At 39.0% G+C, this 26,674-nt stretch overlaps 1 protein-coding gene across 2 annotated transcripts in view; it reads left to right on the top strand.

The window, feature by feature from the left end:
* Positions 1-26,674, top strand: part of CPEB4 (cytoplasmic polyadenylation element binding protein 4) — a 42,291-nt gene that overhangs the window by 6,550 nt on the left and 9,067 nt on the right. The window contains exons 2-6 of one of the 2 annotated variants that reach the window (XM_088521394.1): positions 5,484-5,565; positions 20,942-20,965; positions 22,818-22,991; positions 25,605-25,694; positions 26,322-26,440. In XM_088521394.1, the coding sequence (XP_088377520.1) occupies positions 5,484-5,565; positions 20,942-20,965; positions 22,818-22,991; positions 25,605-25,694; positions 26,322-26,440 (489 nt within the window). The remainder of the gene's footprint in view (positions 1-5,483; positions 5,566-20,941; positions 20,966-22,817; positions 22,992-25,604; positions 25,695-26,321; positions 26,441-26,674) is intronic. The other variant, XM_088521399.1, reaches the window with a different exon arrangement.

The raw sequence follows: 26,674 nt of genomic DNA, 5'->3' as shown, positions 1-26,674 counted from the left end.
ACTTTTCCTGTGATGTCAGGATTTTTATTTATGGGAGATAAAGAGGTTGGCAAGCATAGCTATGAGTTTTCTGATTTTTCACTAGTATCTTCATTTGGCAAAGATTTAAATATATAAAATATGCCCTGATTTTAAGCATTGTAACAACTACACTGGCCCCATAAATAGGGCTTCCTCACCTTCAATAAATTGCTTAATGCACGGGCTCGCATTGCATTATTACTGATTTTTCATTCTTCAGAGAAATTGTGTAAGAGTAGGCACAACCTTAGCTCCAAGTGACACGTTTTACTTCTGTGCAGTTTGGGCTTTTGGCACTGGCACGCTCTTCTTGGGAAGGACTGAACAGAAGCACTCAGGTTCTGAAGTCTTATTTGTTCAAGTGATAGGAATGCGGTGGGTACAGATTACATATAATGGGTCTCCACTTTTAATAGTGACGTTGGACATACATTTCTCTGATACACAAGAGGATTTAGATACGGAATTTCTGAATGCTAAGCACGATCTTCCTATGTGGGAAAAATTCTTGTTTAATTTCTATTGTGTGTGAGGATTTGTTGTATGTGCTTAGTAGCAAATTTCTGTCCTTTTAGACTGAAATGCCTTTGGACTTTCAAAAGCAAAAATGGAACAGGAATTAGAACCTAGTGATTTGCTGTCTGCAAGTGGCTTCAGTTTTATAGCACCTCTAAATGTAAAACGATCCATGCAGATGCTGGTGGGGAAAGTGCTGTACTCACAGAGATGAAGTGGTTTGCCTGGATGAATCTCATGACAAAGTTGTGACATGAACTCATGGATTCTACTCTGAATGCTTTAATGATGAGATTTCATTAGTGTGAGCACTCTGCATACTTTCAAATGATTTCTAGCTAGTAGGATAATCAGAATAACTTTATTTTTCTGTAGATAGAACTGGCCAGTGTTTAGCTCAAAAGGTTATTGATAGTATCCATAGCTCTCTCAGCCAGATTTGATAGCTGTTACCTCCTGTATGTTTTGTGCAAACAATGCAACTATTCAAAATGATGTTCAAGAAATATAAATGTTACTGACTTTTGAACACAGTCGTGTATTAAGACTGCAGGTTGATTTTTGTGCATGTTTTTTAATGGTCTTGTTTTCTGCCTCTGTTCCCCTTTCCCAAGGGTAAATGTGCATGCCCTTTGAGCCCTCTGATAAAGCAAAATTTTAGATACACTAAAACAAACTCCTGTAAAGCAAAGTTCTTGTGATCAACTTGTGTAAACAGTATCAGGCTGTAGTTAACGTAATTTGTTAGTGAAGTGTACACACACTGCTTTATTCCTGGGTCGGCATTACCCCTATTGAAACACAGGAAATTCCAGCTGAACATAAAACAACACTTCTTCACTGTGAGGGTGGTTGAGACTGGAACAGGTTGTCCAGAGAGGCTGTGGAGTCTCCATGCTTGAAAATATTCCAAATTCAACTGGACATGGCCCTGGGGCTGGCCGTGTTTGAGCAGGAGGGTTGAACCAGATGATCTCCAGAGGTCCCTGCCAACTCCAACTAGTCAGTGATTCTATGTCTTTTATTAAAGAAGTATGCAGTAAGCAGTACAGCTTCCTGAAGAGCACTGTTAACTTCATGAATTAATTCATTAAAAGTGCTATTACATTCTTATTAATTTTCTATTTATGAAATCTCCTAAAGATGACTTTTTTTCTGAAGTACAGCCTAGTTCATGTGCTTTATAACTCATAACATGCTTCTGAGGAGAGCAGCTCTTCCTTAATTTTTAGTTACCAATCAAAGATCAGTGGATATTGATCATTATCATCATCAGTCTTTATTTTCAGTTATGCTGGATGTATCAGATACACATACTTCAGATGTGGTCTGTCAGCTTGGTAAAAATGTGCTCATTGCCTTGTGCTTTTAGAGAAGCAAAATTAGTGTTGCTACTTTTAAGGCAGTCTCAAAAGCTATTTAAATGCTGTAAAAACTGAAAAACTCCTGATAGGTAGTCAGCTAAAGTAAGGGCTGTGCAAAACTCCGAACCAGTTGAGTAAGGCACTTTGGCTAATTTTATTTAGGTCATCTAAAACTCTGACAACTTGTCACAGGATATACAGAGTTCTTGAGTTTATTTTGCTTACCCAAAGGGATGGGTTGCTGCATTAATTTCAGGAATATATCCAAATTTAGTCCAACAGTAGCATCAGTACACCTGTCTTAAGCCGTGCTTGTAAAGCACAAGGGTTATGGTAAAGAACAGTAAATCTGTGATTCATATTCTGTAGCAAAGGAATGTGGAGTTCAATGGGATTTGTCATGAAATAACCTGATGCTAATAACCTAATGCTTCTAAAAATAGTGAGTGAGCAGCTTATAATAATTGTCAGCTCCTGGTGAGAATTACTCTAGCTTCTGCTCTACTTTCCCTCAGAAGTGGCTGCTTTTGGTGAAGGTACAGCACTAGGAGCTTAATATGGTTTGCTGTTTTCTAATGAATAGCTACAATGAGCAGAGATGTGGAAGAATAATCTGTTTTGAACAGCTTGGGAACAAGACTGATCTTCCCAAGGGTATTGAGGCTGGAGCAGCACCTTGAACTAACAAGCACGTTCTAGGCATAGAGAGCTTTCTGTTGGAAACCTAAAGGAGAAATGGCTATTAGTATATCAGCATTTTAAGGATGCTCTAGATAGCTGTGGCATCTAAACTGTCACGTGAGACAGGACAATAGGAGCCCTTAGATTCCGTGTTTCAGATTAGTACCAAGCAGGGTCTGGAGCCATTGAAGCACAAGGAGTATGAGCGTGGACTGGATTTTAGGCATGCTTTACAGTAAGTCCTTTCTAAGCCATAGCTAATAGCTACTGATGTGACTATGGTCACTTAATCTTTTATGCTGTGCACAAGGTTGTGCTTCGAAATGTTCGCAGTAGGTTTAGGAGCTTGTGGGCCATACACCCAAAAAAAGGAATTAAGATCTGCTTGCATCCTTCGTATTCACTCAGAAAAGGAAAGCCAGGAACTCGTCTCCACAGAAAGTTCCGTTTGCTTTGTGGTGTCCTATCAGATAACCAGTTCAATTCCATCTCTGAACAGCTGAACTCTCTTCTCAGTGCTGAAAACTACCTATTTCAGTGAAACTCTGTTCACCGTTGTAGCCCTGCTTCAGCTAACGCAGGCGTTTGAGGGACAAGATACTAGCAGAGGGCTCATGCAGCACAGCACAATAAACCTGTGTTTATTGTCAAAGTACTTGACTTTGTTTTTTCCTTTAGTCTCCTTCAGAAAAGTGAAATGTTAAGTGCCATAATTTTAACACAGACTCAAAACTCCTAAGGTTTTGCAATTTGTGAGGTAGGAATTTTGTAGCTGGTCATGGTTTTGAGTTGAGATTAATTCCATAAAAATATATGCAATGCAATAGAGAAACCAAAATGGAAAAAGAATAGCAACTAAGGAATGTCTGTTTTTTAGGAAATGCTTCTACCTGTGTTTTTGACTATTTTTGCCACTTTGTGGAGATTCCTGAAAACACAGAGTTTGTCTTCCGCTGTCTGTTCTTGGGCTGGATCCTGCTGGAATCTAATGGATCCATTCTAGTGGTGTATACACTACCATGTTTACACCTTTACCTGCTTATGCTATTTAATTTCAACCTTCCAAATGTATTTTATTGTAACTAGAGCTTGAAATAGTTAGGCAGCAGTAACATATAAACCATGCCAATAAAATAAATATTACCAGGAAAGGAAGAAACCAGGAGAAAATGCATGAAACAACAGTAACAAAAAACAGAACTTAAGAATGCAAATGTTTGTAATGGGTTCATCTATTCTCTTAAACTATGAGCAAGGAAGTAAATACTGTGGAGAGACTGGACAACTTTTCAGAGCATTTTTGATTTTGGACTAGACTAATACAGCAATTGGTTCTAAACTCTAATCATTCTAATGATATTTATAATGCAGTACAGCTGGGTAGAAATGTTTCACCTGCTCTGTGTCCATAATCTAAGAAAAATAACAGTAAATTGAGATGAAAAACTGTTTCTATCAGTAGGAATGTAATCTACTCACTTGGAAATGGATCAGGACCCTAGAGGCTAGCAGATTCCTGCTCTTAAAATAGTATTAGACATTTAAGGTCCCAGATGACTGATCACTGGCTGATTCAAGGAATGCCTCTTTCACACTGACTTTGGTACTGCTTTTAGCACTTTAATAACGCAGGCAAAAGACAATGTTTCTTGATACTCATAGTTTTAAATCTAAGTCTGTTTGCTTTGCAGAATTTTCAGTTTCACAAATACAACTGGGGACAAAAACTATGTATGCACTGCTGTACTAATGATAGTTGTAGGAGAGAAGCAGTTCAGAGCAAACGTCCATCTCGAGCTGCACATACCTTGCTCTCAGATGTGAGCAGATACTTTTCATGCTTGATCTTGGTTCAGAAATGAATCTCTTAGTGACTGAAATATAACCTTCATAACCTTCAAGTAACTGAGCATTCTTCTTGAACAGAAAAATTAGATGCAAGGTTCAGTTTTTAAAAATTCTATCTAGCTGTTTCCAAAAATATCTGTATGTATAAATAGATGAAGAAGATGGATTGATGAATAATTTTGGGAATCAGAGGTGTGGTTTTTTTTTTTTTTTTTTTTGGCTTACCTTAGTGACCTTTTATGATACTATAAAGATTTCAAAATTTATATTTACTTTGGTTGTCCTGTATTTTCTAATTAAAGTAATGTAACTGTGATATTTTCTTGTGGCTTACATTCATGCCAGATTTGCAAGATGTAGAATTTGAAGTCTTAATTGGGAAAGACTGAGCTATATAGGTTTTAAATGGTGGCTTTGGCTAATATGAAAGATAAATATTTGGTAAGTATGCTTCAGAAAGATTGAGATAATGGGCACATAAGTCATATTGCCTCTGACGTGTTGCATCTTCCTTCATTTCTACTAATGTGTGAATTATCAAATTTTAGAACTTCTTGAAATAAAAATCACAACTAACTTTTCACGCAGTAAACCAAACTATTTGGAATAGTGCTATTTATGCAGAATCTGAAATAACTGTGCAGAACTAGATTAGTGCAGTTTATAGTATAGTAGTTTAGGTGCAGGAAGTGATAGAAGTTTCCAGAATTCACATTTTCTCTAGTTAGGTTGAAGTACTCTCTTATGATTTTTCCTTACAATGTGTTTCCCAGTATCCCATGATCTTTACTTTCCGTCTCTGAACTGAAAGTATTTTTAAATGTTTAATAAAATTTAACAAGACATACAAAGGAATTGGGGATCCAACTCGTAAATAGGAATATTTTAGTTTGCATTATTTTTGTGTCACCCTGACTTTAGCAGCGTATAGGTATGTGCTTTTGCTGGTTCTGCTGTAACGATGTAGAACAAGAGTGAAGTTCTTTACTTTTGAGATAGCTTTATTTAACACTGTATGTTGCCTAAACTGGCTTTGTTTATGTTTATCTGCAGGATCGCACAAGGACTTTTGACATGCATTCATTGGAGAACTCGCTAATTGACATAATGAGAGCTGAAAATGATTCACTGAAAGGTAAATTTAGAAAGAGACTATTTCCTGCAGCAATGTGGTCGCTTAGAATAAGAAACTTCAGTTTTGGTTAGGACGAAAACAGTTAAATTGTGCACCTAGTGCATGTAGGTCAACTCATGAAGGCATCACTTTTCCAGTTGTCTCTAGATGAAGCTCTTGCAGCAGGTGAGCACTTAAGTGTCTTCTGCCTTTATCCAAAACAATAAGAAATAGAAATCTAAGCTGATCTTTTAATTAAGTTGCCTGTGCTGTTTTTGATGGATGCAGTATGTGCCATCTATGAAAATGATCAGCCTCAGGAATCTTTCTCACATCGGTAAGATACAACTTTTTGCTTGACGTCAAAGTACTTTCTGTCTTGGGGAAGAATGAGGTTTAACTAGTTTAAGAACAACATTGAATACTTCATCACATTTTTTTTTTTCAGTTCTTTATTTTTGCCGACTTGAATTGCGGAGTTCTTTGTATACTAGGGGAAAGGAAGGGCGTTGAACAGACAACAAACTTGCACTTGGGGTTTATCTTTTCTTTATTTTGTTTTGCCAAACATAATCTTTCTTTGAAAAACCTTAGCTTACTGATTACTCAGTGTTGTCTGCATATTTTATTTATCTATACCTGAATAGAAATGACTTATAGTGTAACATTCAGAAGTTTCGTTTCTCTCTCTCTCTTTTTTTTTTTTTTTTTTGGTATTACACGGTAATCTTTGTTTCAGTTCAAGTAGTAAATTTTTATTTGTACTGATTATCTAAGAATTCAGTTTTGTTACTAATCATGAGACCACTAAAAAGCAACATGGATTTATGTTTTTTTTTTAAAGTCAGTTTCTTTTCATAACATGGCTTGTGGTGTTAGTGAAATTTGACTTGTTTTAATAGTGATTCTTGCTTGGAGGAGCAATCTTGGACAAACTGGCAATGTTTTGTGTTCATTGCGTTCCCTTCGGTCTGAAATATGACTTGGTCTGCAAGTAGGGCAGGGTTGGTAAGAAGAGGAAATACCTTTAGTCAAACCAACTGATGCAGCTGGAAAAAATTGCTGCCTCATGGTCCAAAACACATTTCAAATCACGTCTGATGAAGGGCTCCTGTGACCCCGATCCTCTTTTTTTATATATATATATATATATGTATATATATATTATATATATATTTATATATTTCCTATTTATATCAGTTGCTTTAAGATTATATCTTAACAGTTCCTGTTTCTCTACAAATCTTTGTATCACCTTCACTTAAACCAATTGGAAGGAATCTTTAAAAACCTCGCTATGGAAGTCTTAAAATATGACAAGTTTTGGTGGTTGGTTCAAAATCAGGCCTTCCATTTCAAACAGGGACAGTTATATAAGCAGATCCTTTAAAATATTTTTATTTTGCGTTTAAATAGGTTATCACTGCATACGATGCTTTTAAGCTGAAGATGGTTTGTCTCAAAGGAAAAGCTTCTGGGCTTAGAACTTTAAAAATAGGTTCTGTACTGAAAAAAAAAAAGGAAAAAAAAAAACATACTATAGAGAGCAATCTCAGAATGGCATGGAAATAATTCACATGGTCTAATAGGTCTCACTGCTATCTCTTAAGTCTTTGAGAGGCTTTAATATTGACTTAGATGTGCTTAACACACAGCACTAACACCGCCCCTTCCATATTGTTGTAGCAGGCTCTAGGAGAACAGGTGCTTTGTTCAAGTGTATATTCCAAGCACCTTAAACATGGAAGAGATCTCAAGATTGAAGTCACTGTCTCTTGAAACTTCGAAGAAATCCTGTGTCTTTAAATGGTATTTTCAGAGTAGTGGGTTTTGGGTAATGAAAATAATCACCAGGAGTTCTAAATTTAACAAAAATCATTTGCTGTGTGTACATGCTGGCTAAGGTAGTTAGCTCTGTTAGTCATGAGCTTGTTCAGGAGAATATTAATTACCTTGCTGTGCTGTAAGAAATAAAAGTTGTGTTTTCTGGTAGAGGTTTAAAGGTGCATCTTAAATATCATTGACTTAGTATAGTCAATTACCCTTTAACGTTTTTCATAGGTATTTCATCATTTTCTTTCTCATTCTAATTTATATTTTTATCCCTGCTTGAATCCTCTTCCTTTGCTGAGCAGCTGCCATTTCAATATGTTATTTTTATCCACACGAATGACTGTGCTGCGTTCTGCATAGCCAATGACAATCTGCAGAAGCCTTTCCCTGGAGACTAATTGCATCTTCTTTACAATGTATTTGGCCTTCATGAACTGAGCCTGGGATCCAGAGCCTGATTTTTTTTTTTTTTGAATCTGGGTCTTCCAGATGGCAATTTGAGCATTACTGTAATAGTGCTCGGTTGCCTAAATATTTCCTTGTTAACTGACACTGAAATGTCTTTAAATACTTTATAGCAGCAGACTGTTTTATTAGTGAGATATCCTATACTTCCGTTCAGGTAGAGGGTTATTGCCCGGAACACTGCAAGGTGAAAAGGATTCAAGAAGCAGACGAGTGCATCAGCCTCTAGGATAGCAAGGCACTCTTGTAAAACTGTGGCGTGGATAGCTCAGTGTCTGCATGAGTGCCATGTGGTGAAAAACAAGACTGAAGATCCGTATGGATGGAAAGGAAGGGTTTCAAAGTAGCAGAAGGGCCGAGCAGACTGTATGTGCACCACGGGGAGGGGTTGTGGAACAGCAGCTCTAAATTTGAGAGATGAGAAGGTGTGAAGAGAACTGGAGGATTTATTATTTTTCCCCCAATGACTCACTACTTGGGATTTCTTTTAGTGAGCTCATATACCTGTCAAAAAAGCAGTTTTGACAATGCTCTAAATGTCAGAGAAGAAACTGAACTAGCTGTTGCTTTCCTAGTCCCATGGAGTGAGCACTGCATTCCCATTAATCGAGTAGAACATGTTATTTGGTTTCCCATATGCACCAGGTGATTTACAGAGTGTAGGGAGAAATGGGACCCAATTTTTGCTGAGGGCTAAATAAGAAAGGCTACAAGTCTTGGTAGACAAGTAGTGCTTACATATGTGCAGGATAAAAAATGAGCTTTGTTTAAGTACAAAACCTTTATGTTTTTCATAGAAACCTTAAAGCTGGTGGCTAAAGCCAACTTTTATTTCCCGCTCTCGTGAGATACACGGGCTGTTTGCTGAGTGCTGAAACCTAAGGCCTTAGACAAATGTGCCTGCCTGTTTGGAGGTGCTGCCGGTGTCCTCGTGATCTCTGACGCCTCGTGCCCAGGGAGAGAGCTTTCTCACGGGGAACGAGACGTTCTTACCTCGGGCCTGTGTGAGCAAGCTGAGCTGCTGAGCCAGTTTGGGGACTGTGCGCTTTTACGTAAGGATTACTCGCTACCAGCTTTATTATTACCAAATAATTGATATAATTAGTATAAAATGTGCAAAAACTTTCGCTGTCACTGCGTCAGACTTGGACGCGGTTACCCCAAAAATGCTCTGGGATAATTGCCTTCAGGAGCTGTTGGAGGGTGACTGTACTGAACAATTCCTACTAAGGGTTTGCCCATTTTTTACTTCCTACCCAGTAATTGGGAAAGGGCTAATGGGATTTGCAGAGTGAGCGAATATTAATTAAGAGCGTAGCCAGCTGAAATACTCTCAAAAACGTTGCTGAGCTTAAAGCCAAAAACTAGACCTGCTGCTGACAGAGCTGGGGTGGGAAGCGGTGGCTTTGCAGTTCAGTTGGCATCGGCAGCCATCCGTGCTGTCGCATTCCGCTCTTTTGAACTGGGTTAGGGCACAGGTTTTATAATTGCTTTAAAGACAGAGGTGGTCACAACCGTGTATAACGTGGTGATTTTACATTCCTTGCCTGTTACCCAACAAACGTTTAATTTTTTGTTTAAAATGAGCTGTAAGATGAGGAGCTCTGCGGCTTGACGCAAATGGGGCTTTGCACGAGATGCTGTTGGGTGAGACAGTGGAAAAACTCTAGCAGCAAGAAAAAAGCATGCCTGGAACTTGCAAAAATATGAACACTCGAACATGCACTACATATATGTATTTAAAAAGCATAAGAATACAGCTACGTTTTTATTTAGTTGGTTATTTAGTGTGATGGAGAGGCTCTTCTGAGCGGCCCCTCGTTGCCGCGGGTCCCGAACCGCGGCGAGCGCTCTGGCTCGGAGCGCCCAACTGCTCCATAGGGGAGGGGAGCCCGGAAAGGGGCGAAGCGGGGAGGAAAAAAAGAGATGCCGCCCCCGACACGTGGGTTATAGCGTGCAACGTGTGGGCGCAGGGTCACGCGTGGCGTGTTGAAAGAATCGGTAAAAATGAGGGAAAGGGAAAGAGAAGGGAGGAAGGCGCCGGGAGCCCCCCTGCTGCCGCCGCCCGGTGGAGTGTCCCGAGCGCCGCGGCCCGCGGGAGCCGCCGGGAGCCGCCGCGGGGCCCGGGGCCGGGGCCGGGTAAGCGGGGGCTGCGCGGGGCCCCGGGGGCTCCCGGGGGGCTACGCGGGGCTGCGGCGGGAGCTTTGTGCGCAGCCCCCGCGCTGCGCTGCGCGCCCGGCCGGCGCTGGGGGGAAGGCTGGCGTCGGGGGGGTCCCTAACATGGCCGGAGCCTTTCAGTCGCAGCCATTAGTATCATTTATTATTGTTCTCCTCCCCCCCCCACCCCGCTTTGTTTTTTTTCCTTCATAGTTCAGGATTGCGGTTCCTAACACGTGCACCACCTGCAAGCTCACGAGCAACGTGCAAAGTAGAAAGTATTCGTAGAAACTGTTCCTAGTGCAGTGCACAAGGGCTTCCAGGGTACCAGGGCGATGCGTTACCTCCTGGAAATAAACGGGCTCGCCAGGTTAGCGGGCGGCTGCCTGGTTGGGGGAGACTCTGAGCCATAGGAGAACAGGGTCAAATGGTATTTATTTGTTTTTAGATTTATGGAAGTCGGCATTTGGCCCCGTTTAGGCTGATGGAAGTGAATTGAGAATTTTCACTTTATTTGGGAGATGTATGCGGACCGGAACACAGCTTGCCCTCAGGCTCTTGTAGTTTCAGAGTTGTGAGATTTAAGGTGTCGAAGTCAAGAAATAACAGTGAAAAAAAATTTTCAACTGTGAAAATTCAAAACCCATTTATACTGGTTCAGAAAGTAGTATGCGCTACATTATAAATATTTTAAAGCACTTGTTCTATGTGTTTGATTAAAAAAACAAGAATAAAGTAAAGGTTAAGCTTTTGTTGGTTTTGCTATTTTCTGTAACTTCATATCACTGTGAATAAGGCAAAAATCAGGAATACAGTATTTAAGATGGTTAATTACTGTTTTTTTGCAGTCATCTGCAGTAATCTGGGAAACAGGACTGGTTACTATTTATTCTCAATTATGGAGAATATCAGTTGGAAAAGGTCAATTGCTGTTTACCCTAAATTAATTCTCTTGGGTTTACTGATACCCTTAAGTGTGTGAAGTATTTAGGTTATAGTGTTTCTCAGAGTTTGGGGACTTTTTCCAAATATTGACAATTTTGCCTTTGGAACTACATTCAGAAATTTAACTTGACTTAGATATGGTGCTGGGAGAAAATAAGGAGAGAAATACTGTTGGTTGCCTCTGCTGGTACTACTTTATGGTACCATCTTTGATTTTAGCAAAGAATAGTGCTTGATAAAGCGGATGTCAAATAACTGGTGATTTGTATGTTAAAGGTTTTTGAGGTATGGTTTAAATTCAGTTGACCAAGAGTAACACCTTTGCTATGGGTCCTAAAATTGAGCCATTGAGTAATAAGCCAGAGGGTAATAACTTAACCACCCTTTGAGACTGGGAAATTCCTTCCCATGCCACTGCAGAGAAGTACAAATACCCCAGGCTTCTCTGGTCCTCATCCAGCTTTGAGATGGCTGCTCACTTCGGCGGAGTTAGAGGCCCGTGGGCTTTTTCTGTCCAGTCTTGAAACGCTTCTCGCAGGGCGCGTGCCGTGCCATCCCTGGCGTCTGCATGGAAAATGAAATGCTTTCCATACCCCTTAGACAAGGTATTTCCTAGGAATGCATGTTCTGCAAATGATGTGGTAGTTGCAGATTTTTCAAAGCACAGTGGAACATCAAAAAATGTCTGGATCTGTGATTTGATTTTGAGAAGTGTTAAAGCTGATAGACTCGTGCTGAATTCCATGGAAGCAGCAAGTCTTTCCAAATCTTGCAAATATCATTAAAACATTTTTTAAGTGTTTTCTTACTTTGTATATTTATGCATTTGTTATATTAAAGAATTGCGTTTAATCTTCTGTCTTGATCATTATCACTGTCCACCAGGTACTTTTTTTCTTTCTTTCTTTTTTTGAATTCTTGTTTTGATGATCTTGGACCAGCCAAGATCTGTCAAAGGCTGCTTCTGGATCAGCCTTGAGTTTGGAACTGTATTCCATCAGTGTTTGTTAGTTCCTGTTCCTCATCTCCCCTCCCAACCTGCTGCGACTACATGTCTGACTTTTGGTTTTTTGCTGACTTTATTCATGTTTTTTTCCCTTGATGTTGAATTGGTAGCCCTTTTAGTCCTTCGTTAGCCACGTTTTGCATAGCCTACTGTCATGTGCAGCAGGCTAGAGATAGCATGAAAGGAGCAGCAGGAGAAGCCTGAAGTGCTTGTCTTAAACCTTGAGGCAAAGAGGAAATGAGAGGTACAATGAAAATGAGGACACTTTGAAAAAAGATGAGATGACAAAAATACAGCATTAGCACTAAGTAGAAATGGGAGCAAGAATCAGCTGTGTAAGTAGGAAATCTGCACCGCTGTGGATGTTGTCTGCTGCTCGTGTCGTTTTGGGGAGGAAAGGGACACTGGATAGATGGTTACTCTTGCGGTTACGGGTCAGGTAGTTGTAAAAGTGTCATTGCTCTTGTAGAAATTTTTCTGAGCTGCTCATGTTGAGGACTAATGAACTACAGTCATCTCACGGGAGATGAATTGGATGAGCTGTTGGAGGTTCTCTTCTGTTATATGTGTATTTTGTCTTTGTTTTATCTGTTAGGGCTTTGGTGGATTTGGAATAGTGTTTTTCCAAATAGGACTGCATCAGGCTGCAATAAGCAGAATTTGGATTCTTTGGAGGGTTTGGGTATACAAACGTGGCGATCAGTTTTTAGTGCTTGTCATTTCAAGGACAGGCAATGGAGCTGACTTCAACTTACTTAAGATACTGGCTATAATAAAGGAATCCATATGCCAAGAGGGACAAATTAAGAGTGTATATGCAAACAAATACAGCATTTCCCACATATGAGATGCTTGTTTTTGTTTATTAGTCTTTTAAAAATGCTTTTTACTGGGGGCTATAGGGGGAGAAAATCAGACTAAGTTTTAAATGCTGCTGACCGTTCAGCATTCGAATCCAGTAGGTATAAGGAAAGTATAAACGTTGCCTTTGGAATGTAGAGGCATTTATTTTAAATTATTTTATGTGTTATTATACTTAAATTCCCAGTAATTTAATGTTACACACAAATCTTTATATTGTGATTCCTGCTAGCACGCAAATACATAGATGATGGGGCAATTTTTTGAAAATATCCCAGAGAATGTCTTGGTTATTTATGAGTATTCTTAAATGGATGTAATAAATATTGTCGATGTCTCATCCTTTGTATCATCAGGGATCTAGGTGGAGGAAAAAGTGCCGGTTTACTTTAAATGCATTTTTTTTTATTATCTCTTCCCATTTGGGTTGGGGAGATGTATAGTACAATTCTCTTTCATGTGAATTACTAGAAAAATCAGCATCTTAACTGTGGTGGTTGCTGTAAAAATGAGCAATGGGGAGGTGTTACGCTGCAGAGAGCTAATTGTGTTTGATGTTGCTTTTGCTGGTATTACCGTTTCCTTATTGTTTGGAAGCAAAGTGAGAGGATGCTTAAAAAGGGAACAAAGTGCTCCCGGAGCATTCCAAGCTGTTTTGTGATGCTCTCCTCCATGGACAAAAATAAGTTGCTTTGAACCTCTTACTGTGCTCAGGGAGCCGTGCTTTGAATCTTGCAGCACGCCAGCACATGCCAGCGTAAATCCAGCCCTGAGTCACACGCAGGGGCCGCGTCTCAGGTGCTTCATTAAAGCGCGGGCAGGACGGAGCCTGCAGCTTTACGTAACCACCCCGAGAGCAGGGGCAGGGTCTGCTGAGGGCAGAGGCCCTGCGGCGTGTCCAGGAGCCCTGCGTGCTGCCAACCACGGCTGCAAATGGGAACTTCGTGAAGTTTTTACACCTTCCACAGACGTTTTTCTCTCCTCTCTCCCAAAAGGCTCAATAAATTGTTACTCCGTCACCTTAGAAAATATATCCTGTCCAGCAACTTTTAGCATGTAATATCCCTTCCTCTCTCATTTCCTCTTGTCAAAGTCCAAGAAAGATGCTACTGATGGGCTATTTTGTGATTTGCTGAAGTTGCTGTGCTTCAAGTAATTCCGTAGCTAAGAACGTGCTTTATTTTTTGCTGCGAAAGCAGTCTAATTCCTTTCCTCCTTTCAGCACCAAACTGGCTTTGAATCGTTATTTTTGATATGAATAGAATAATAGCAGTTTCTTTCTAACATTTAAGCTAATTCCTCCATAGTGGAAGTAATTTGGAAGACATGTTGAAAAAAAATGGGCCGCTGTTACAACCTCTTGTGTATGGCTTACAAGTCATGCATTAATATAAAATAAAACTCAGTGCCACCAGCACTAGAGAATGTGTATTTTTTTCTTCAAAATGCACATATAATTTAAGTTAACCTCCCTTCTGCAGCATTGGGTTATGATGCATCATTTGCTTTTCTGCTCTTGATTGCTTATCTGTGACCCTGTGTAGGTTACTTGAGGAGAGGGAAGAGTTATAGTCAAAAAACAGTATTCAAGTGTTCCATTTAAGTTGTAACCAGTTTACCATAACTGGCATTACAAAAAAAGGTATTGGTGCCTTGTAGACAACCTTACTGCTATGTTTTGAATTCAAAGCAGATTTGTTCAGGTAGAGAGTTCTCTCTATTTTTCTCTTTGACGGAAAAGAAAACTTCAAAGTTACCTTTGAAGCTTCTGTATTTTTGAGAGGAGTGAGCCAAGATTTGGTTTGTCACCTCTTATGAACAGGCAAGTGGTTTCTGCAGTGTGTGCAAGATAATTTCTTGAGGTTCAGTCTATGAAGTGCCTCAGTGTTGGTGTGATGGTCTCCCTGGTAGCATCAGCAGTAAGCGGTGATAGCGGTGGTGTTTTCTAAAGCTCTTGCACAAAGTTGTGATGTTTTAATAGTTGGTACCGTTTCTTTCTGTTTTTTCCTACCCGAGGACACGTGAATAACATGGTGAAGCTATGTCCAGGACTTGGTGTCTTAGTTGCTCAATTATTAGCTTAAATTTATTACGCGGTTAACCTGCGTGGTGCCATACAGTCAGCTTCTGTATTTTTACCTTGTGAGCCCATTTAATTTTATGTGATCAGAGATAAAACAATGCCTCCATCAGAGAAACAGTGCTTTTATAATTATTCCTCAGGTTTTTATAGATCCTCTTCAGGCTTTGGAAGAAGAGAAACTTGTCTGCTTATTGTATGGTGGTTGTGCTGTGTGATGATAGCCTTGAATTTAAAATGAAAGATTCCAGTTAGACTTGTATTCCAGTGCTCTGAAATACCTGAATCTTCATTATTTCTTTTCTGAAAGAGTAATGGGTAAATACTTTAGGTATCTGGTTTTACTTGAAACACAGCATAATGCTTGTCCCTGTAATAGTACTTTCGTGTTTTGGCAGTGGTTTGGACATTTTGGAGTTTAAATATCAGGATCCATATTTTTGTAATTGATTTTTGAACTCATTCCACAAATTTCTGTGTTTGTTACAAGTCTATACCAGTTTATTTCTCTATAGATTCTTTGGATAGTGACTGGGATTCTAGAGTTTTGCTTTTAATTGACCTATCAACTGAGTTCAAAATATTTGACCTGCTCATTCTAATAGTTTTATTCTGCACCACTAGGTGCTTGGCATTTGAGCACCACTTTGAGTTTTGGAACAGTGGTGGAATTCATAAACTTATGTACTTAGAATTTTTTAACTTGTGGTCTAATAGTAGGCCTGATTTTCAGTGATGCTAGTGAAAAGAAAAATATATATTTTTACCCCCATGATGTACATTAGACCACTGGTAGCCAATGAGAGATATGTGACATAAATTTTGGATTTGCTAGGTCATCACTTTTCTGTTGAAGTAAAACACATAGGCTTTAGTATTTCTAATTTAAAAATCATGAATGTGCATCAATTAATCCTCTTTTTTTCCCAAGCATGCATGACCCAGAACAACCTTAAAATGATTTTTTACATATAGAGAGGCTGCTGTCATTTGGAAATGATCATATCCACTTACTTCCTTTTGAAGGAATATTTTAATACAAAGACCTCTTAAATTGGAGTGATATTTCTCATCACATGCTGTTTTTTATCCTATGTTTATTTGAAAAGAAATTAGGAGGAAAAAAGCAATTTTAACATCTCTGCTGCTTAATTCTGCAGAATCAGTACTTCCAGAGGTGTCAGTCCTTGATGTTTTCAGTGCAGCCAAATGTACTCTACTTTTTTTGGTTTCATGCTGATTTTGACACGGCTGAAAGTGTGACAAATATGCATTCTTGAGATGTATATACAGAGGTGTTTACTTTTTCTAAGATTGTCTTTTGTTAAGAAAATACTGTTTTAATGTTCTTCATTCTTTGAAGTTTGGCAGTATTTGAAACCTCTGTTATATGGTCTCTTGTGTGTCCCTTTTTAGTAGCTTGTCTTTGACAACAGTTTTAAAACAGCGATCTCATTTGACAGTATCCTGCAGATGGCTGTGGCTGGTAAGATGCAGAGTTCTGATATGGAATAAATTTGCTGTCAGTTCCGATATTTTTCTTAATTTTGAAAGATTCCTTCTATATTGGCAGTTTTTATGGTGGATCAGGTATTAGGTGTCTGCGCCACTCTTCATCTTTAGCATCTGTCACAGCAACATAACTGTGTTGTGTACCAAGGATAATTTGACAGGATAATTTGTGTTACTAATCATGGAACTGTGGCCTAATTCTTTTGTCCTCAATATTTTAGAACTAAAATAAAGGAATGTATAAAAAGCCTTTTTTTTTTTCCCCACGCTCTACAATAGTTTACCATATTGTCTTTCTTCAGATGGAAAATGTCATGTAAAACTTCAGTTGTGAAACGCATTTAATCAGAAAAAAAATCTATCACCTTTATGTATACATGCTGATGGTTTCACTATTAGTTCTACTTTGTATATTCACTTGAAAACATCCTATTTGGACTCTGAATTGCTGCTTCATATGCGTAGATAATTTAACCATGGGCTATTCAAATGTAGATGTTCCATATCACTTTTGTTTTTCTGCTTTTGATTTGATTATGGATAAAGTTATTTTCTCAAAAGTAAAGCCAAGATTGAGATGTTCTTACACACATTGTGTGAACTCTGTGATAGAATTTACTTAAAACACATGATCTATGCATTGCTTATGAAATGCATTATGAAATATAAAGTATGATAAAAATCTAACTTGAGTCATAATCCAACCCGCCTGGCTTTAGAAGATGGAGAGAAAAATTTTAATAAACAGTCATATTTATTATTCATATTTTAATGCTCTTCTCATACAAAATACAGTTTACTGTAGAATATTGTAGAAATAAGTCCTACAAGAGCACCTTATATCTAGTTCAGTTATTTTTCTATAATTTAAAAATAAAACTCGTGGAAGCATATTCTGTGTAATAGTTTAAAGATACCCAGCTCCCCTAGAAATAATTCTGTGACTCTTTGATATTTCTGTTTTTCTAAAAGCTCAGGCCGAAGTGCGTGATTGGTGTAGATTATGAAGATATATTCCAATTGGCATAACCTTCCTAGCTTTCATGAATATAAATAATAAGAAATTATCTCAGTGGTGGAACTAATTCCCAGTAAAAGGATGTGACTGGATCATACTTGTGCTTATGGTCAGATTATGGAAGAGCTTGATTATGAAACAAAAGCTTAACATGAATGTTTGTCCCTCTTAAAATTTGAAAATATCACTTCACTGATAATGTGCATAGGAACCTGAAATTGCATGGAGCTAATGAAACCAGTCGATGTTGATATTCCAGGGACAGCATATGAGTGACTAGCATGAGAGTGAAAAAAGGCAGGGTGTTGTTATATTGGCCTGTGTGCCAAGGTAGAGAACAGAACCGGTGCCTCCAGGAGTGCTTGGACTAAACATGTGAATTGGACGCCTTGGACAGGTATTACATCAACCTGGGCTTTGCCAATCTTAAAACGATGCTGACAAATTAGTGCTAAAGAAGATAACCCCATACTTTAACTTGGCACATACAATTGCTCTGTTCATTACATGGGGCTGTTACATTTATATTAAGTAGTTTAATACACAGGCTTTTCAGTGCTTGAGTAACTCCTCCTGGTTGTCATGTGGTTTGGAAATCTGGGGTGACATTTTCCATTAAGCATAGGCATTGTTGTGTTTGCTGTCCCTTTGTGTGAAGCACTCTACAGCTTGTACTGGCCTGAGTTCAACCCTCCCTAGCACAAAGTCTCCTTGCAGCCACTGCCGTAAGGTAGGTAGCTCCAACGGCAAGAAATCATTAAAGAGGGATCTGTTTGCAGAAGCAGCTTGTAGTAATTTTGAGGCTTAAGGGACCCAGAACAGTCTCACGCGTTTTTCATGGACCTTCAGCAAGGTGTCTCTGTCACCGGGCTCTAGGCCCTTTATAAAGGGCTGTAGGTCCTTCTATAAAGATGTTTTATGAAGATTTTTTTTTTTTATAAAGATGCTTTATAGAAGGACCGAGAGCCTCTTTATAGAATTGCATGTGGGTTTCTGCACCTCATGCTGACAGTTGTTTTGGTGCTTCCTATAAAGAAAAAAAAGCTGAGCACATTTAATTGGAGCTACGTTATTGCATAAAAGTGTTGCAAGGAGGGCTGAGATGACAAAGGATTGAAGTAAATGCTCAAGAGCATTTGATATTTTGTGCAGACTGAATAGGAAAACATCTTTTCGTGAGTCATTAATAAGCAGTTGAGTGGGTTGTATAAACACTTTTTGTTTATAGGTTTTGTGATATAATTCTTGCTCAAATACCTTACAAGGTCAGTAAATCTGTCCTAAGCCCTGGATGCATTTTCCTGAAACTTGAAAGAAACAGAAACAACTAGATTTCAGGAATCCCAAACCATACTGTAGTTCTCCTATTTCTCCCCATGGAATAGGCAGATATAAATCTTTAGAATTAAGTCTCCTTCCTGTTGTAAACGATCACCTTAACGTATCACTTGCGTTCAGGCTTAGCTAGGGCACGTCCAGAGCAAAGATTTCTCTGAATATGAAATTCTGGAAGCCAGAGGCAGGATGGGTGCGTTGCAGTTAGCCGCCTTCCTGCCTGCCAAAAGAGCGTCCTTTTGTTTCGGGCTTGTATTACATTGTGGGAAATTAATGGCATGTGATGGCCTTTGAATTCAACTCGGAGAGAAAGTTTCTGTCCATGTTGCACTGGGCTGATTTATAGTCTGTGGCTGCCGAGGAGTGTTTTGAAATGTCACATCTTGGTATTTTGCGGGTTAGAGGAAGCAAATGCAGAATATTTCCTACTGTAAATTAAAAAAAAAAAAATGATTTCTCAAAACCTCTTCAGTAATGTTTGGCATTGGAAATGCTTTAAAGCTGTTGGCCGAGCTGCTTTTCCATACTGCTAAAGGAGAAAAATCCTGTTGTCCGGATGACACAGATGGCAAAGCAGTGAGGAGTCTGCTGACCTGGATCACGGTCACAGAGCTGCGGAGTTGTGTCTGTGCTGAGCGAGGTGTTGCCGAGAACGGCTGTACCAAGCACAGGCGCTTGTGTGGTTTTGTTAGTAATTCAGAAACCACAGGCAAGATTTTATGGCTTTGTAGGCACGGCTGGCTTTGAAAGTGCTTGAAGTTTTTTAAAATGTGCAAAAGCTTCTGAACTTTGTCAGGAACTCAGTAAACTTGCGGATTGTTTTGCATGAGAGACAAGTTCATTAAAACTTTCACTTTGAGGACTGCATCAGTGTCTTGGATTTCTAAATTAAAAATCACTCTGGAGAGTTTATACTTGCAAGGGCCCTTGGCCTAAACTTACAGTTTTTGGTAAAGCTAATATCTTGCATGAGCACTCGGGGGTATGTTCTGGTCTGAACACTAAAATTTGTGTTTTCTTTTCTTTTTTTTTTTTTCTCCCATCTTGGCATTAATTTTGAATATTTCTATCTGCAAAAGACCAGCGAAGTAGATGATCCTACCAATGTTAAATAATCATGAAGTAAATAGGATTGATATGATTTCATCCTGAAAGAGGAAACTACTTGTGTTTAGTTGTGGTTTACAAGTATTTAAATGCTTCAACTAATTGTCAGGCTCAATTTTGAAAGAGGAAGCAAAACAAAATGTGTGATGTGTTCAGAGTTTCTCATAGCGCTTGCCAGGAGGATCCAAGTTTTGAAAACGATTGGCTTCCTTTCAGATAGAGATTTTAATGAGATTATCTTTAAAGCTGAAAGAATGTGCAAGTTTGAGTAGAAAGCTTGGCCATATTCTGACAACAGGTCCTGGAAGCCAGCAATGAAAAAATGTCATACTGTGGGAGAACTGATTTGCTTGGGGGAGAGAAAAGGAGGCGGCGGTAGGTGACTGCCTAATAATTATGGTGAATTTCTAAGCTAGTATATGAAAATCTCTACTGATGAGCACAGAATGCAGGAGGTCTGAAAACCAGTTTTAGTGGCCCAGATGTTATCTCTGTCTTGTAAGATTTTAGCTGGTTGTTTGCCACTAAAAGCTTAACCACGCGCTTTGTGGGTTGCGCAAAGCTTTTTTTAGTGATCTAATCTCAAACCAGAAATAAACACGTTTGTCCCTCATGTTCCTTATGTTTGGGCTTTTCCTACAGTTCGGAGGTCGATGCTGGGGTCTGCTCGAAGCTCAGGAGATAGGGAGCTCGGTGCGCTGCAGGATGTGTCGAGAGGCCTGGTGCAGGGGAAAACATCCATTTCCTAACAGGCATACGTCCCGCAGAGGAGGAAGGAATAGATGCTAAAAGGAACGTGCAATTTAAGAACCAAAGTCAGTCTCAAAAAGCCTCTTGAGTTCACGTACATCCTTTGCTGGCCTCGTATCAATGTTTCTTATCGATGAGTAACGAGGTGGTGCAAGGAAGGCATGGTGTTGTGGGTGGTGGGGAGATAAACTTTTGAATACCAATTTAAATAACCTGGAGTATGGAAGGGCTTGAGAATCACTGAGCTAGTATAAAGAAGATTAAACAAGGTCTTTTGGTCCTTATAACAATGTTTGAAAGGCTGTTTTCTTTCTCATTTAACATGCAGCAAGGACATATGGGAGAAGGCGAGGTAACAGTATTCCTATTTAATTTTCTAATGTTGACAATGTCTCATGGGAGAAATAACCTTAAGTTTTTACTAGAAAGCAAACCCCCAAATTTAAGATTAAAAAACATGAGCTTCACATAAGTTTGTGTAGTCTGCATGCCATAAACAAACATTTTAACTGAATTAAATTGTACTCCAGATATACTCTTTAGCTTGAAATGGTCATAATCCTTTCAGTGGACATCATCCATGAATAGTTGCCCTGGAGAGCTGCATTGTGTGTATGCTACCAAGGGCAATCCTGGGGAAGTTTATTTTTGGTTCTCTGGGTGGTGATGACTTTATTGATGCAGCGTATAGTGAGTACTTGTCCTGGCCGACGAGGTTAAAGAATCAGATCCTGCAAGAATGCACATTGAGTCAGGCAACACAAGCAGTAATGCTGGTGAACCTCAGAAATGATTTCTTCGTTTCATTTGGAGAATTGCTGCCTTCCAAAAGTACCTGCAGGATGGGGGTTGTAAGAGACCAGGAAAAAAAAGTATCAATTCATTAGGGGGAAGCAAAATCACCTTTAAGTCTATCTTGCAATATTTTTTATTATGGTAGAAAGCCAGGTTTGTCAAATTACAGAAGTAGGGTGGATTACAGGGGATTGTTCGTTTTCAGGGTGCCATTTTAGTTAAAGGCATAAAAAGATTCTTGAAAGCTCAAATAAAGAAAGCTGATCAAGTCTTCATTTTATATTCATATAATTATATGGGCTGTTGAACTTTATTTATCTGTTAAATTTGTGAGTTCTTTGATTTTTTACATGGAAAATGAATAACAGAGCAGGATAAATTAACTTTACCAATACACTATGTTAGATTGTTAATGGATTCTCAAAAGGCAGACGTAGTATATCGTGGCGTATAATCGTACATTTATTTATTCCTATTACACCCATTAAACTGAACAGACTTCTACTCATTTATTTTCTGTATACTGAATAATGTAACTAAAGGGTGAAGTTACTGAAGAGTTAAGTTGGTATGCTCTGTTATGATGTTATACAAAATAAGAATCCTATTTAACAGTAAAAAAAACCCTATAAAATCTATAATAAAAGTTTAAAGTAGGAGAACGTTGGACTGTAGGAGAAGCACACTGCAACGTTTTCTCTTAGACTGAGTCCATTAACCATTATTTTTTGTAACATCTAAGTAAACCTGGTCTTCCTGAGGAATGACACAGTATGGCCTAGTTTTCAGGCATTTCTTGCAGGCCATTACAGTGAATCAGTGTTTTTATTAGGGTGTTTTTTTATTCACAAGTGGATGGTTTATGAAGGGTTTTGATAGCAGGTGGTTTGTATGTGTAATGTTTTTAGCTGGTAGAATTCTTTGTTTTCCCATTTGTGCTGTGGAATTGTGTTTGCTCAGCTTAGGAGGGTGTTCACTGGGAAGTGGAATATGTGGCTTAGGCTTGAGTAATGTCTGCTGTTGGGAAAGATCTTTAAGTCATTGGGCTTATGGTCTCTTCTGCTTTACATCTTTTAAAAGAAATTTGTTTAGAAACACAAAGTATTAGGAAAAGTGATTTTGAGCATCCATTGGAAATACTGTTTTGTTTCAAATTTTTGTTAGTTGTAGTTTAGTTATGAAGCAGATAGTGACTTTTTCTCTTAAATAATTTATTTGAGCAACTGAATGGTACTGAAACCTATAAGGTTTTATATTAAATAGCATAACTATCATTAAAAGGGAAGACTGCTAACACAGTAACCAGCATGGGGTTTTCTTTTATTCTTTTTTTTTTCATTTAAGCAGTATTTTCTTCTGTATTTTTTTCTTCTTCTATTTTTATAATTTTTTTTTTTACCCCCCTTTAGGTCAGTCTTCACTGTTTCCAATGGAAGACGGGTTCTTGGATGATGGCCGTGGGGATCAGACTCTTCACAGTGGTTTAGGATCACCTCACTGCTTCTCTCACCAGAATGGAGAAAGAGTGGAGCGGTATTCCCGGAAAGTCTTTGTTGGTGGACTGCCCCCAGATATCGATGAAGGTATGTCTGGAAAAATGTAACCAGAAATACCCTCCTGGCTTAGTGACAAAACTGCAGTGGGAAACCTTTTGTCTGTTAGCTAAGGCATGGTTGTTTTCCAAACTCTGCAGAAGACCTTTGATGTGTAAATAGATCTCTGTATGTCACCACTCAGTCCATGTCAGATGTAAGATAATTTCAACTGGTTTCGGCTACAGAAGTGTTCTACCTTTGAAGAATAAAATTCTGTATTCATCACACATTTAACAATACAAAATTATTTTAAAAAGGGTTTCTGATGGGAAAATAAATAAATATGCTCTGTTGAAATTTGCAAGTACTTTGGAGCCTACTTATAGGCAGCAGAAGGTAGTGGTAGGAGAAGTGTTGCTGATTTTTGTAAAGTTTGTGTAGTCCTGATAAGTCTTAGCTCTTTATTTATTTAGATGCTTATGTGAAACTGCTCAGAGGTTGTTTTTGGCCAGTGATTATGTCCTGTAGTAAATTCTAACATACATGTGTGTTGAAGACGCCGGGGCGGTGGGGGAAGGACCTATACAGAAGCAGTTGCATATATTGAGGAACCAGGAATTTCTGTTGGTTGCATTGGTGACAGAATACAGGAATCTTAAAACAATTTATCATATGCAATTGCCATGGATCTTATTTTAGCAGAGGTTAATGTTTTTCTATATATGAGCCTAAAAGCACAATGGTTAAAGTATCTGTGGGAACTGTAAACCTGAAAAAGTCATGGTTTATTGCTTTTTCCAAATTTTTTGTTTTAATGGTCATACATGTCATTGCATATGACTGTGACATGTCCACCTGACTTTCATGCAAACGTAAAAGCTACTTGCATCACGGTTACCGTTGCTTAGGCCTTTAGCATTTAAAAGATTGAAGATGATAATGGCAGCTACAAGAAAACATTTCTTTTTCCCCCACCTTTGTTGTTTTAAAAGCGTCTGAGCACACAAATAGGCTGCTCTGTGTGGGCACTAGTTTTTGAAGCATAAGACCTTTGTGAAACCTGCGCTCAGAGAGCAGCCTGCATTTTCCAAGGTTGCCTCTGGCAGCACTTCCCGTAAATTGCACGTGCCGATAAGGACTACACGGTTTAAACTTTACTGCACAACCCAATTTTTGAGGAGTTGTAAGTGTGCTTGAACATTAAGCCTGTGCTAGTGCAGTAGATCATGGAGATCTATTTTAAGAGTCGCTGCATAGCGAGCACTGCTTTGTGGTGTGTCTTCACCTTGGCACGCGCTGCGGCGGGTGTCCTGCTGACCCGCCGCGCACCAAGAGCCCTCAGGGTAGCGGCCTGTCAGTTGCTGTTACCTTAGCAATGTGGGCAAAGAGGATAAACAAGCTGAAAAGGACAGAGCTAGTAACACCCCGTTAGTTTTCTAACGGAGGTTGAGGGTAGGAAACTTCTCTAAATTGTGTGCTAAGAACCCCCTGCAAAACACAGGTTTTCATCCCGGTCCTGCAGTACCCTCTGGGTAGGACAGGCGGGAACACGTGAAGTACCTTCCTGTATGCTTTTGATTCTGACTGTTTGTCAGAGAGCTTTGAGCAGCCCCCAGTGGAGTTGTGGCTGTTCTTCAGACCGTGTCAGTAGCGGATGAAAATCGAGAGATTTCTTAATTAAACATTTTTCTGAGAAACACAGTATGGCAAAGGGAAGGATGTTGAAATGGCTGTGGGGAAAGCAGTTGTGTTAAATATTGCTAATATGGAAAGCCCTGTAATACCTTGAGCAGAATGCTGCTGAGCAGTGTGCCAGCTTCGATGACACTCCAGCAACAGGACATTTTATCTCTGTTTCAATTTTTTAATTAACGTTCCTTGTCCAGAGAATTTTTTTTCCCTGCTGAGGATTCAAGTGTGTTTGTGGAGAAGGGAAGGGAATAATCATTTTCAAGAAGAGCAGAGCTGTAATTAGAAAGCTTCCGTAGGGCTAGCATATGTAAATTCTTTTCCAGAAATGTGAAATGTAAGACAAATTTGAATGAATATGAAGTTGCTTTATGCAACAGTGGTGCTACAGTGACATGCTGCTTGCCATCTCTCCTATAAGATGTTTTAACTGTGTTTTGCAAGCTTACTCTTAAGTTAGTCCGGGCTTAGGCTCAGATAAGATTTGCAGATGTGTCATTAGCAAGTGACATGGACGGACGTGGCTGGCTGCTGTGATAGTTCCTCCTTTTCTCTCCAGTCTTTTCACAATTGCCAGCCAGCTTGGCAGATCTGATGACCTACTAGCAAGTCAGCAAGTTGTCTGTAAACTCTTTGTGGGAAAGTGCCTGAAGCTAGATTATGGTAGCTGTATAGATTCACTGATTCCGTTTCTGTGAATTAGAGAGTTATGAGCTTTTGTTTATAACTATTGGTAGGAAGAAAATCTTAATCTTTCAACTGCCTTGTTTTCTAATGAATGTTCTGACTTGTCAGAAAGATTTGCCATCACTTAGTAAGCATTTCTACAAACTGCTCAACTTTCAGGATTGTAAAATGTGCATAGACTGGGAAGAAATCACCCAAGATCCATGTTCTTCAAATGTCTTACATGTCAGAGAGCTGACTCATTCATGTTCGCATTTTCAATTAATGTTTTTTTCACCTTTATAGATGAGATTACTGCTAGTTTTCGCCGTTTTGGACCTCTGATTGTAGACTGGCCACACAAGGCAGAGAGCAAATCTTATTTTCCTCCTAAAGGTAAATTTGATAATTACTATCATACAATTACTTTTTAATTGTTTTTTTTCTATGTAAAGTTCCATTTTGGGTAAGATTTTTGTGTGTGGGCCTACGTTTAGAAAAGAAAAAGTGAATCCTTAGGGCAGTTGTGCACAGATGGTCTGTAGAACATAGTCGTGATTATTTTACACTTCTTCCTTAATTTCCTTTTTTTTTTTTTTTTTACTTTATTCCTTTTTTTTTCTGTTGTTCATTTTTCTGCTTTACTCATTTTTATAGTAATAGTCAAGATCAGCCCTTCCTAAAGGGGCTGAATGCCCCCCACTGAACTCGAGAAGGATTTCTACCTTATATTCACAGTCTTACTTGAGACATGCTCTGCCTCTTGTTCATTTAATACTCCTGGCTTATCCTTTGCCAAAGATGAGGTGGAGAGAGGGTGTTGGTCATGAATGGCCCTGCTTTCCTTCTTGTCAATGCAGAGGACTTGCAGCAGACCAGACTGTGAGTTTCCAAGAGCTCTGTTCAATTTGTCCTTTATTGTGCTGTAGCCTCATGAAATGGCGGCAAGCAAAATTCTGGGTTAAGTTCTTGACTATATCCTATGTGACAGTAAAAAAGGAAATGATATATTTGTTTTTCTAGGATATGCGTTTTTGCTGTTCCAAGATGAAAGCTCTGTTCAGGCACTGATTGATGCATGTATTGAAGAAGATGGAAAACTGTATCTTTGTGTCTCCAGCCCCACTATCAAGGACAAACCGGTAGGTAAAATTTTCAGCAGCTGTGCAGTGTCTGTAGGATAATTAGAAATTGTGCTCTTCAGGTACCCTTTTTTCTTTTCGCTTTTTTCTGCCTTTAGAGCACTGGTCTCTAAATTTCTTTAAATCATCAAGTTCTCAAAGAAATGATCAAGTTAGATGGGTATTTCTAAACTCTGAAATTAATCCTCAATAATGTGCATTACATAGAAGTCACGAGTTTTTTAGGCTAGTTTC

Source organism: Tinamus guttatus, unplaced genomic scaffold (assembly GCF_059628265.1).
Source record: "Tinamus guttatus ecotype Peru unplaced genomic scaffold, ASM5962826v1 Tinamus_guttatus_pri_ptg000007l, whole genome shotgun sequence".
Classification (NCBI taxonomy): Eukaryota; Metazoa; Chordata; class Aves; order Tinamiformes; family Tinamidae; genus Tinamus; species Tinamus guttatus.
This window is presented reverse-complemented; position numbering and strand designations above follow the sequence as displayed.